We start from the raw sequence: 11918 nt of genomic DNA on the forward strand, positions 1-11918 counted from the left end.
GCGGTCTTCCTGTCCGGGTTTACTTCGTCGTTTGTCTCATTGCGAGAAATGGAAAGGGTTTACGCACACACACACACACACACACACACACACACACATCCGACCCCCCGCGCCCCCGGAATGACACTCGCATGTGCAGAGAGCGTGACAAACAAAACAATCACAAAAAAAAGCTACTCACCTTACGGATACAACCAAAACCGCTGCGCATGCGCGCTTCTACCTAGTCCGGTCTAGTTCGGACTGTTTCCCCCTCCCAACACCTTCCGAGCTATCCCCCAACACACTTTGGACGGTTCACCAGTTGGAGAACGAGCTTTTTTTTGGGAGGGGCCCAAGCTATTTTGGAGGGGGTGGGGTTCGTCCTATGCGGGGAGAATTGGGGGGATCTGCTCGGCCCTCCCTTGACAGAATTGGGGGACCGTCCAGGCTTTTGGGTTGAAGCTCAAGCTCTCGAGCCAACACACCTCCAAAGCACACCTCCACCCCTTTCCCCTGCTCGGCTCCTTGAAATCTCCCAGACTCCATTGTACACTCTCACAGGATTTCACGGGGCAATGCATAGTAGCAGTGGTACAGGCATCCAAGTCTATTTCTATATCGCGTTTCCGTGCAGCCGTAGAGCTCATCAGGAAGTATTACCGCGAAACCTGTCTCCCCCACAAGCTCCCCTAATTTAAATTCAAACCCCCGACGCGATCAAGCGCACGGAAGACGATGGCCTCTCTGTGGGGGCGTACTCGTAGTAAAAAGCATTATCGTCATTATGGCGACGATGAAAATGTGTTTCCCTTCGCTGAAATCTCGGGATGATGAAAGCAAGGCCCTTAGTGCCTACCCCAACGCCGAAAAACCAAAACGTCTCAGGTATCCCTGTCCAAGCCCTTTTGATCCGTAAATGCAAGTCAATCTGTCCATCGCACGTGGTGTCACAATTTTGGGGTTTCTGATTTAGATTCGGCTCTTCTCGGAGAAGCTGACGGGGTCGTACACGCGGTCCTTGATCCAGGCGTCCAGGGCAACGTCACCCCACTCCTCCCACTCGACCCACTGGGCCTCGGGAAGCTTAGAGACGCCGGCTCTGCGAGAAGACTTCATGACCTCGCGGGCCACAATAACGCTAGCGTCACGGACACGCTCGATGCGGGGGTAGATGAGACCATTGTGGATCTCGTCGACATTCAGAGACGCGGCGAGGGCGGCGGCCGAGGTGTAGACCATGTCGTCGGTGATCTTGGAGGCCTTGGCGAGGATGGCACCGAGACCGAGACCGGGGAAGACGTAGACGTTGTTGCCCTGGTTGGGGTGGTAGGTGATGGCCTGGCCGTCGGGGCTCTTCATGGTGAAGGGGGAGAAGGGAGAGCCGGAGGCGAAGATGACAGTGCCGTCAGTCCACTGCACGGCCTGCTCAAAGGTGCACTCGGCCTTGGTGAGGGGGTTGCTGAGAGGGAAGAGGACGGGGCGGCGGCCGAGGCCACCAGAGTCGACAGAGGCCTTGAGGGCGCGGACGACGGACTCGGTGAAGACGCCAAAGGTGGCGGTGAGACCGACGAGGGCGGTGGGCTTGACGTACTCAATAACCTCCTCGAGGGTGCGGAACTGGTGGCCGTTGTTGTCGGTGCGGGCAAAGTACTTCTTGTGCTCGGCGAGCTTGTCACCGCGGTCCTTGGTGACGAGACCCTTAGTGTCGACCAGCCAGAACTTGTCCCTGGCGACCTGCTCACTGAGACCACGCTTGGTGTAGTACTCGACGAGCTGCTTGGCGACACCGACACCGGCAGAACCGGCGCCCATGAAGACCAGGCGCTGCTCCTCGAGAGGAACGCCAGAAAGCTCGACAGCGTTGATGTAACCGGCGAGGACGACGGCGCCAGTTCCCTGGATGTCGTCGTTGAAGCAGCGGTACTTGTTACGGTAGCGGTCGAGGTAGTTGAAGGCCTTCTCAGACTCAAAGTCCTCGAACTGAACAGTCATATCAGGGTAGACCTCAGTGACGGCCTCCATGAACTCATCCATGAACGCCTGCTGCTCGGCAACGGACACACGCTTGGAGCGGATGCCGAGATAGAAGGGGTCCTTCAGGTTGGTCTCGTTGTTGGTGCCGGTGTCGAGAACGATGGGCAGGGTGTTTTCGGGGTGGATACCGGCGGCACCAGTATACAGAGCGAGCTTTCCAATCTTTGGGTTGTCAGCGATTGTCCTCATGCCACTGGCAATGGTCACTTACAGAGATACCAACACCGTTGACACCCAAGTCACCAAGACCCAGAATGCGGGAACCGTCGGTGACAACGCAGATCTGGGGGTTAGGGTAGGGCCAGTTGCGGAGCATGGTGCGGATGGACTTTCGCTGCTTAATCGAAATGTACAGAGCCTCGGGGCGGGTGTAGAGAGTAGAGTATTGCAGGCAGACGTCGCCAATGGTGGGGGTGTAGACCAGGGGCATGAGCTCGCGGACATTGTCAATGAGCAAACGGTAGAAGAGGTCAAAGTTCTGGGCCTTGAGCGAGGACAGGTAGAGGTACTTGTCGACGTCGGTCTGACGGGTGTTGATCATCTTCATGGCCCGCTGGCATTGCGTCTGGAGGCTCTCCATGGTGTGAGGAATGAGGCCGGTGAGGTTTCTGGTGACGCGCTCTTCGGGCGTGAATGAGAGACCTGATTCGACCATGGCGGTTAGTTTGGAGGAAGAGTGGATGGGAGCACGAGGTAGAGGACTGAGAAGCCGGCGAGGAAGTGGTGAGGGAAGACGACAAGCGCGTCCGGAGAGTGAAGAAGCCATGCGTGTGGGAGAATGTGAAGGTCCAGGAAGGGAGCGATGGTAGTGGGTGAAGGGAAAAAGAGGGAGGCTATATAGAAGGGTGCAAACTGAAGGGATACGCCATGTTGGGGGAAGCCGGTGCGTGCAGAGTGCAGTAAGGTTCAGTGCGGACGCACGTCGAAAGACGGTGTAAGTGGGGGGGAAAGAGCGGCTGCTGTGATCAACTCACCTTTGTTCCAGAGGGGTTCGCGCAGGATTTGGAAAGCAGTGGCCTGGGTCTTGGGCACGTATTCCGTGTTGCGGTATTGCTGAACCTCGCCAAAGGTGTTCTGGGAGTAGCCACGGTGCTGGTCGAGGGAGGCCATTCTCATCTTATCTTCAATGACAGAGATGTCGACGGAAGACATGGGGTTGAAGTCAGTCATTCTGCGACTGGACATGGACATGCGCTTGTTAGATATAGAAGAGCGAGAAGAGCGGGCAGAGGCGACGGACGATGGCGAAGGCGAGGAGGACCGGGGCGTAGAGATGTCTGAGGAGCTGGCTGAACTGAAGGGATTCGACGCCATTGGCATTACCGGCGCATGTGTCGGTGGGAGAGATGCGGAGAAGAAAGAGGAGGCGGGAGTGGGCGACGGAACGAGGCAATTAGTAGTAGTTGGAGCTTGGAGGCGAAGCGGACGAGCGTGATGAGGAGTATGGGTAGTGGTGTAATGGGACCGGCCGGAACGTGTTATTAGTCGTTGATGAGGGCTCAAAGGAGCGGTCTTCGGGGAAGGCGCAGGAGAGCAATTTAGAGTATGGTGAGAGCGTGGAGTCGCAAGAGTCGCATTGGATGGACCAGCAGAGGCGAAGGGCGTTGTGTTCCCTGTAACTGGATCGCGGACGAGGAAAAGTCGGTTTAAAACCTTGTGAACTGGTCCGGTCCTCAATGGAGGCTTGCCCGGCCAGGTACAGCGACTTGGACCCATGCCCACGGAGGATCTGGGAATGATAGGGAGAAGGGGGTTTCAGGGCAGTTTCATAAAGGAGGGATGGCAGTAAGGCCAGGCGCCGGCAGAGGTGTCGAGGTACCGGGTACTTGCCAGCTTGCCTGGACGACGCGAGAGGTCTGGGGGCGGGAGACGGGCGGACGAGGAACGAGAATTGGGAAAGTGATGGAGGGATGGGATGGCGCACACGGAGAGAAGATGGGATGGCGGGTACAAGGGAGTGTGAGCAACGGCTCCTCCGTCTGTGTGACTGTGCGTATGTGTGTGGCGTATGTTGGAACGAGCTCCAAGCTTTGATTCGAATCGAACTGTGTGATGTGCTTCCAAGGTTTCCAGGAGAAGGGAGACAGACCAAGCCGTATCCTACCCGAATCGGGGGTCGAGCAGGGTGTGTATGTGGTGTGCTTGAAAGTTGGATTGTGCAGAGAGGGTTCGCTGCAGCAGGGTGTGCGGCGTGGATCCGGGAGACCAGGGTGGTTGAATAACGGGGGTGACGAGGGTCCGTCAACGACCGGGGTGCTTAAGGGTTGAGACGGGGGTGTCGGTGTGGAGGGTGGGAAAAGACGGAAGCCAGACCCGATCCTAGGAATTGGCAATTTCTTTTTTCTTTCTTTCGTTCTTGTTGATGGTCCGTTTTCGTGCCCAATTTTGGCAATTCTGGCTGAATTGGAGAAGGCCGACGTGGTGAAAATTTTCGAGTTGGGGTAACTTGGTACGAGAAGCTCTAGGCGACACAACGGGGGGCGTGTGTCTTGGTCAACGTCCACGGTTGGGGCTGAGGGGCGTCGGGGAGGCGACGGGAGGGCGGCAAGGTGAGGGCGCGTGGTGACTCCGGGATGGTGTATCCGGAACCAAAGGTCGAGGAGGTCCAAGGCTCAGTAGGGGATTCGCACTACTACGTAGCAAACGGGTAATTGGACGTTGACCTGAGAGAACAACTCACGATGCGCGTTAGTGGACGGCCCGTTTCTGTCAGCTCACAATGGCATAGACGATGCTCTCTTCGTCTTCCGGCGAGCATTCGCGATGGAGTGCGGCATGGAAGCTGACGAACGACTGAGAGATGCAACGTGGCGGGCAAATCCACCGGACAAGGGGGCTGCCTACCAGGGAAACGAGCTGCTGTCCGTCACCTCGAACAATATCGGATAAGGTGAGCTGACGGAATGCGGAAGGTTTAGCTTCGCTTCGTCGACGTGGGAGGATGAGCGTGGGAGCGTGGGAGCGTGGGAGCGTGGGATGCCAGCCCAAGGCCCAAGCAGCGGCAGTCCGGCGGCGAGTGGAGTCGGGCTATCCGTATAGATGCCCGCGGAGTGCCTTTTTCTTTCCGGGGCGATCCAAATTGATTCAGCTGATTCCGCCTCGTATATTTGTTGTTTCCCCTTGATGGGCAAAGAAGGAAGGCGAGCCTCGGTGACGAATAATGACAATTGCGTGACTACCTACCTGCCTGGGAGCTACCTGCCTTACTATTTCTACGTGTCGTTCCTGCCGTGCACCGGAAGGCAGCTCCGACCACCGGATCGGCCCTGCCTTGCTCATTGATGATGCAGAGTCATACTAACCGGGTCGCTGCTGGGCGCTGGTCTATCTGAAAATTGTGCGTGGGATCTCACCAAATCAAAGAACGGAACACACGCAGAAAAAGGGGATTTCCGGGAGGCATCGTCACTGCCAATCGGCCCTGCCCCCCGACCACTATTGTTTGCGGCTTCATTGGGTCACTCCACATTCTCTGTTTGGTTTTTCGAAATTCTTTTTTTTCTCTCCCTCCCCTGACCTGGCGACTCGACTCCCCTTACGCCCCGACCACCATCGACTCTTCTCCCCCCGGTGAGACACAGCAATGCACCTCACAATTCCCACTCCTCGAAGACTCTCAGACGCCCGCACCAAAAGTCCGTGGGCTCTTGTGCAGCACGTCTTACGTATTGTCACCTTCCATGGCAACTAAACGCATCCAAGCTTCACCTAGCTGCGGCTAAGCTGTACCCCAAGGTACGCCTTTTTTGTTGAGATGTCTGATCCCTCCCGCCTCGCCAACCGGTGAGAAGAGGTGCGAGGTCGGCACAAACAGCAGAAATCCCCGACAAATACGGCACAATGTGTCAACCGTCGGCACTTTCAACCCCCAAAGTCGTCAGCCATGCAGCCCAATGGACGTTGTCGTCGCACTCGAGCCCTCGACCCTGTCGCGCCCTGCAGGACTTGCAGCTGCATCCCGCCCCCTCACACCCAGAGACCTCGACCCTTGAGTCAACTCCACCAGAAGGACAGAAGACTGTCCACTTGGGCATCCCTCGCGAGGTAGAACTTGGTCTTGCTTCTCCATCACCGGCCGGACATCTCGCCGACGCTAACTATACATAGCAATGACCCGTCCGGGTCTCCTCCAACCTGTAATCCGCCCTCCGACGGTCCCCGGGACCGTCACGGAGCTGCTGCTGCCACTACACAGCTCTCACTTCCGTGCGCACGCGACTCTGCTGCCTGACCAATGCCTTCACGTCGCATTCCCCATCCGTCTAGCTGACGTGCTCGGCGCAGCAGACAAGGGACGAACGAAGCTTTGCAAATGGTTGACACTCCCCGAGCCGTGAACGCCAACAGTCTCTTCGTCGCATGTTCCCATCTTGTCCGTCGCACTATAGCCTGGCGAAAAGCAAAAACCGGGTGCTTCGGCCGGCGAACGCAGTGTCCAAAGTCTAACAAATCAACAACTACTACTGAAACGAGGACACCGAAAGAGACGGGAGATATCTTCAATCGTCAGCCAATGGCGGTCGTCACATTTGTTGGCCAGCATCCTTTTCCGGCTAGTCTCTGTCACAGCGTCCCGAACCGTTGTCCTCCAGAGCCTGGCGTCCGTCGTCCGTGGGCATTGTGGGAGTGTGTGTGTGTTGCATTTGCTGGGCTGGGCGCGCCTCCGGGCCTTCCACAAGCTGTTGGGTCCGGGTCGGCCGTCGGAATTCAAACCCCTGCTATCTTCACTGTGTAATGCGACGCTGTGGTGTCTGCAGATACCTCCCGCCCCTTGGCAAATTCCGGGTCTTCTTCTGGAACACGACTGAAGATTTTGGACCAGGCCCGGCTTGAATAGACGACGCTCGCGAAACCGATCCCCAATGGATACGGATTCCAGAACCACCAAATTTCGGCGGGATATCGGGTGAACGGTCCATCAGGCGATATCACGCCCTATCAAAGGCTCGAGTACGTCAGAATCAAGCCTCCCGCGGTAATTGCTGCGATATCCAGCGGCCTGAGCCCATGGCGAAACTCGTGTTCAACGCCCGATACGGCGCCGTTTGCTGCCCATCATCTTCCCACCATCCTGTGAGCGAGGTGGGTTGTAGCCCCCAAATCTCCAATTCATCAAGATAAGAAATGCGAACAACAGATTGACAACGGCGAACACAGCATGACTCTCCCTACAAGTCTCAGACACGACGAGCTCCCGACTTTGCCCGATCCCTCCACAGGGGTTCCGCTTAGCGGCAAGCCAGCGAACCCACATCGCACGCTGACGGCTGACCCACCGGTACCGAATGCCAGGCCTGGCGCCAAAACTTTTTCATACCCACCCTGATCCCGCTGCTGGCTCCCTCCTGGCTTCACGAGTTTGCCCACCTCAAGCTTTTCCCCCCCTTCTCCTGGCCGTTCATCACACTCGATGAGGATCTTCTGCGGATTGAAACAAGGACTTCCACGCGTCTAGTCTGGTTCCTCCTCCTCGAAAGTCTCGAGTCTCGTCGCCCGTCCCCCACACGTCTCAAACACGACTCTGCTTGCAAATCACAGTTTCGGCCGTTTTGAAGCATGCACAACAAGTCATGCCCGAGGGTTGCTCTCACCATCCACTGGGCAAGACAGGGTCTGTTGTTGATGGTACTTGAGATCGAAATTTCAGACGAAACCACGTTAATTGGACGTCACGTCGCAATGCCTGCCGCAGGTCGACCAAGTTCACGGTACTTTGGCTTGCGTATGGTGTTCGCTTCGGCATCATGTCAGCTTTGCTTTCTGCATTGCGAGCTAGGCGATGGCTCGGAGCGGTTCGGGGCGCTCATCTGTTGGAGGTCCGTCCGGGCTTCAAGCGTCTGTCGTCTCGTTGGGTCGGCGATCTCGAGGTCTTCAAGTCGGGGGTACTTGTCCTCCCCGCCTCATTTTGACTTCGACCTCTGCAACTCTGAACGACAAGCCCGAGTTTGGCCCGCCATTCCCATCGACAGTGAATGTATCTCGATGTTCTCTGGGACACCGTAGCGATGGGCTGGCTATCTTGATTCCCCCGGACTTCCCACACGTGCTGAGACAACCTTCTTCGCCCGCGATCCTGTTCTCGCCTTGGCAACCTTGGCGTCTGGACAAACACCGCCAAGCTTCTTGTCAACAACGATCAGACGCATCAACCTTGACCCAACACTTTGGCTCTGGCTCACCGCTTGGACCATGGCCGTTCACCGGGCACCTGACCAGGCACCTGACGTCGTCTGCAATATATGTGTTACCCAACATTACCTAATGGCAATCTTGCTCTGCATATCCCCAGAGCCCGACCGAGTTGAACCGCCAACAAGCCGCTGACAAAAATCGCAGTGTTTCGCCTTCTCTTCTGTCGGAGTTGTCTGGCTGGATGTCCATCTCGTAGAGTCGATGCGGGTAAAAGACGACAAGCGGATGATTGCCGTCTTGCGCAAATGTCATCCTTCCCGCACCTTCAGAACCTGCCTGGCCCGGCGTCGCTAGCTCGCTCCATTGGCGGCTCTTTCGAGCTAGAGGCTAGAGCTTTCAACCCTCCCCGGCCCCGCATGGAGCTAGAGACCGGGGCGTCACTCCCCGCACGATGCAACTTTAGAATTGTCATGCTTCCGACAAGCTCCGTTGGTCTCCGTATTTCGGAACCGGTTCATCTGGCGCGCGCCAACCAATTTTTCTCTCGTCGTCTCCATGGAGTCTATCATACCCCGGTTTCCATATCTCGGGCACCAACGAGGTGCCGCCAGATGCAAGATCAGCTTGAGATTGCCACCCCTGATTGGGTGTCCTCTGCAGTAACCTCTTCTCTGGGGAAAGGCTTTCGGACATTGCCCGAGTCCGCAATTGGATTGTCAATGACTGTCGTGACGGTTAGAGTTTTGTGCGTCCGCAGCCTCGTCCAGTTCCCCCACACCCCTTCTCAACACGTCAACCAACCCCACGACGGAGGAAAGAGTCGGGGAGGGCTCGTGTCGGGATCTCCGAGTCCTTCCGAGAAGGGAAAGCTAGTCGCATAGCTCCTCGTCGTGCTCCAGCATCGAATACTCCCCTTGACGTCGTATATCGTGGCCTATGAGGGCAACGTATCCCACAAATCCTCAATTGCGAAATTCACATCGGCCTACTCATAATGGCAGGTTGCCTCGGGCTCACATAGACGCTCGTGAATGTCCTTGGGGGCTGCTGGCAATGTCTTCGTTCCGCGGAGCGACATCGGCCATGGAGCAGACCAATGGACTTACATAGCTCCTGCTTCACCCGATTTCTTTCCGTGCATGATTTCTCCAATTCGAACGCCGTCACATGGCTATGCGGGCAGTATGATGAAGTGTCTACTGGTTTGCTCGGCCGTGAAGACGTAGTACACGCTGTGCAAAATCCCGAGAAATGTCGCTGCCATGTGGCCGTCTACAACCGTGAGCCGTAGGCATGTTTGCAAAGCTATCAATCCACATGTAAAACGCATCGGTCTGTCATGGATGACATGTGGACGCAAAGGTGTCTGGCCGAGAGCTTCTCGCATCTGCAATGCAACATCCAGACAGAGAGCTCTACTGTCTGATAGATCAACGCCCTCACGATGACCGCGCGGACTGGTTTATGGGTGGCCCCTGACAGACCTTTCATGTTGATTTTGACCGCGTTCGATGGCTTGCATCTTCTGATGCTACCGCGTGCCAAACGTCGTTCGATCCGGGAAGAAAGCCTTCATCATCGGCATCAAGGAGGCAGCGTCGCCTCGGGGCACATGTGACATTGGTCGTTCCGAGGGCATCATAGTTGCATTTTCACAAGTCTCCAAGCCACGGAGCGGGTGCATCGCGGCCTCGAGTTATCTGACGTTGCAGCATCCTGTGCTTCATGCCCATCTGCTGATCGAGGATGCCGAGGTATCATGGTGTTGTATGATGACTCGTTCTCATGTTACACAACACCAGGCCGTAATGCTGGTCGCCGGGCCGAGGCCATAGACCGCCGTAATGAAGCGTGTCGTTACGTATATACCGAAGCCAGGGATTGTCAACGCTCTGATGGGAATCAGAGTCGGTGCTAGAGCGCCTCTACTCATCTGGACTCGCTTCCGCCACCGGGCCCCTAGAGGTATGTCCGGATCTGTTCTCGATTCCGGTGCCGACTGCAGTCATATTGCCGGTTCGTCTCGCGATGCCAGTCTTGAGTCAAGTTGACAGGCTCCATGGCTGGGTCGCGCCCTTATGACTGCATGTGGTAGTTAGCCGCTTCTCGGAAATATCATGCTCACTGTCTGTGGAGATTTGCCAAAAAGGAGTGCCAGTCGATCGCACCCCTTCCTGGCGTCGACAAGCTAGAAACATGAGTAATCTGTCCTTCTGCCGCATCGTACATCTCCAGCGTCAAAGTGGGATGACTGGAGGGGCTGGCCAAACTCTCGGAGACGAGAACGCGAGCGGGAACCGTTGCCAACACCGATGATCGTAAAGATGGGTTGTCAACGTCCAGGCGGTGGTGTACGCGGCCCCCGCCCCGATTCCCCCGGCCGCTGGTCCTCAGCAAGAAGAAGAGAAAACATCGCGTTCCACCCTCTTCTCAACAGCGTCGAAACACAGCTTTCGTCTGGTAGTAGATGCCTTGGTCCTGAAACAGTTGAGACTTGTATTCTGTGCGTTGCGGCCGTTTGGGGTTTGATGTTCTGACCATGTTGGCTCACGATGCCCCGGAGCCCAGGCGCTTCCGCTGACGTTTGACAGACGTCGTGTGAAAAAATGTCTCGAGAGGTCGTGTCGATGCAAGCTACGGGTCCCACATCCCTCCCCCTGATGGTCCGTAAGTGAGGCTTTCGGCAGTCTGATGTGTCTGATGACTCATATGTGTGCGATGCAGTCTGCCATGTCGAGGCAGCTTCTCTGGTCAATGGGATCATGGTGAATCCATCGAGAATCCGTGGTTTCATGTGTTGCTTGCTTTGCGGCGAGGCAGGTAGCACCTCCATGAAATCGCCGCAATCCCGTGCTAAGCTCGGATCACGAGTCTGAGATTGCCAAGTCGCCAGTCAGCAAAACATTCCGTCTGTTTACCAGGGGTAATTGGGTTGAGAGTTCGAGATCGCACACCTGCATCCACAAGAACGGCTGGCGGTCCATGATCGTAACTCACTCCAGAACTCCATAGAGCAATCGTCCACGCAACACTGAACAAGAGGGATCCGGGCCCAGGGCACTGGCTTCTTCAATGTCTACATCGCCTGGCGAACGGAATGGTACGGGAATCGCATCACGCCAGACCCTTCAAGACAAGATCTGTAAATGGTGAAGAAGAAGAGAAAAGCACGCTCGCCGTCGTTATTCGTGGATTAGAAGTCTACTCTAAATCTGTTGGGTTTTATAGATACAATAGAATCGGCATTCACATTGCCTCTTTGTCCCAGCGTCCTCGGGGAGGGGAAGAGTGCTTCCCGCGGATCACTTTACGATGGGGAAATGTTTAGGCGCAGGGGGTAGTTCCCGTATGAACGCCTCCTGGGATCGTGCATCATCTCGGTGGGGGGGAGGTGCACTCCCGCGCTCCATATTGCGGCTGAGGATCGGAATCCTGTCCAGCTCGTTCGTGAGCTCATCCGAGGCCTAGTCTAGGATCTATGCTTTTCCGTCTGGTGACGTTGCACACGGAGCTCTCCGTCGAGCTCGAATGGTTTTGGTCGGGTGTTGATAAAATGACGCCGTTTTGTAGGTGCGTTTGGCGATTCGTTTTGTAGGTAGGTGCAAGGGGTGAGGTCAAGGCAAGGCGGGCCTTTTTTAACTCGGGTATCATTGTGTTCATCCACGTCGGCCACTCCGCCTAGAGGCCCCATCTCGGTCTTGGTTTGGTTCGGTAGTTGCCGGGCAGACAGGCAGACGCTGTCCGTCGTCGTCGTCGGCGATTTTCTAGTG

The 11918-nt window shown here is 56.3% G+C and overlaps 1 protein-coding gene across 1 annotated transcript; it reads right to left on the reverse strand.

Moving 5' to 3' along the window:
- Positions 1-951: 951 nt before the first annotated feature.
- CORC01_01941 (malic enzyme) lies at positions 952-3732 on the reverse strand (the record flags this gene model as incomplete). The annotated part of the gene is made up of 3 exons (XM_022613594.1): positions 952-2178; positions 2228-2658; positions 2991-3732. The coding sequence occupies 3 exons, from the start codon at positions 3730-3732 to the stop codon at positions 952-954; spliced, it is 2400 nt and encodes a 799-aa protein (XP_022479978.1).
- Between the last annotated feature and the right edge of the window lie 8186 nt (positions 3733-11918).

This window comes from Colletotrichum orchidophilum (genome assembly GCF_001831195.1).
Source record: "Colletotrichum orchidophilum strain IMI 309357 chromosome Unknown Scaffold_10.1, whole genome shotgun sequence".
NCBI lineage: Eukaryota > Fungi > Ascomycota > Sordariomycetes > Glomerellales > Glomerellaceae > Colletotrichum > Colletotrichum orchidophilum.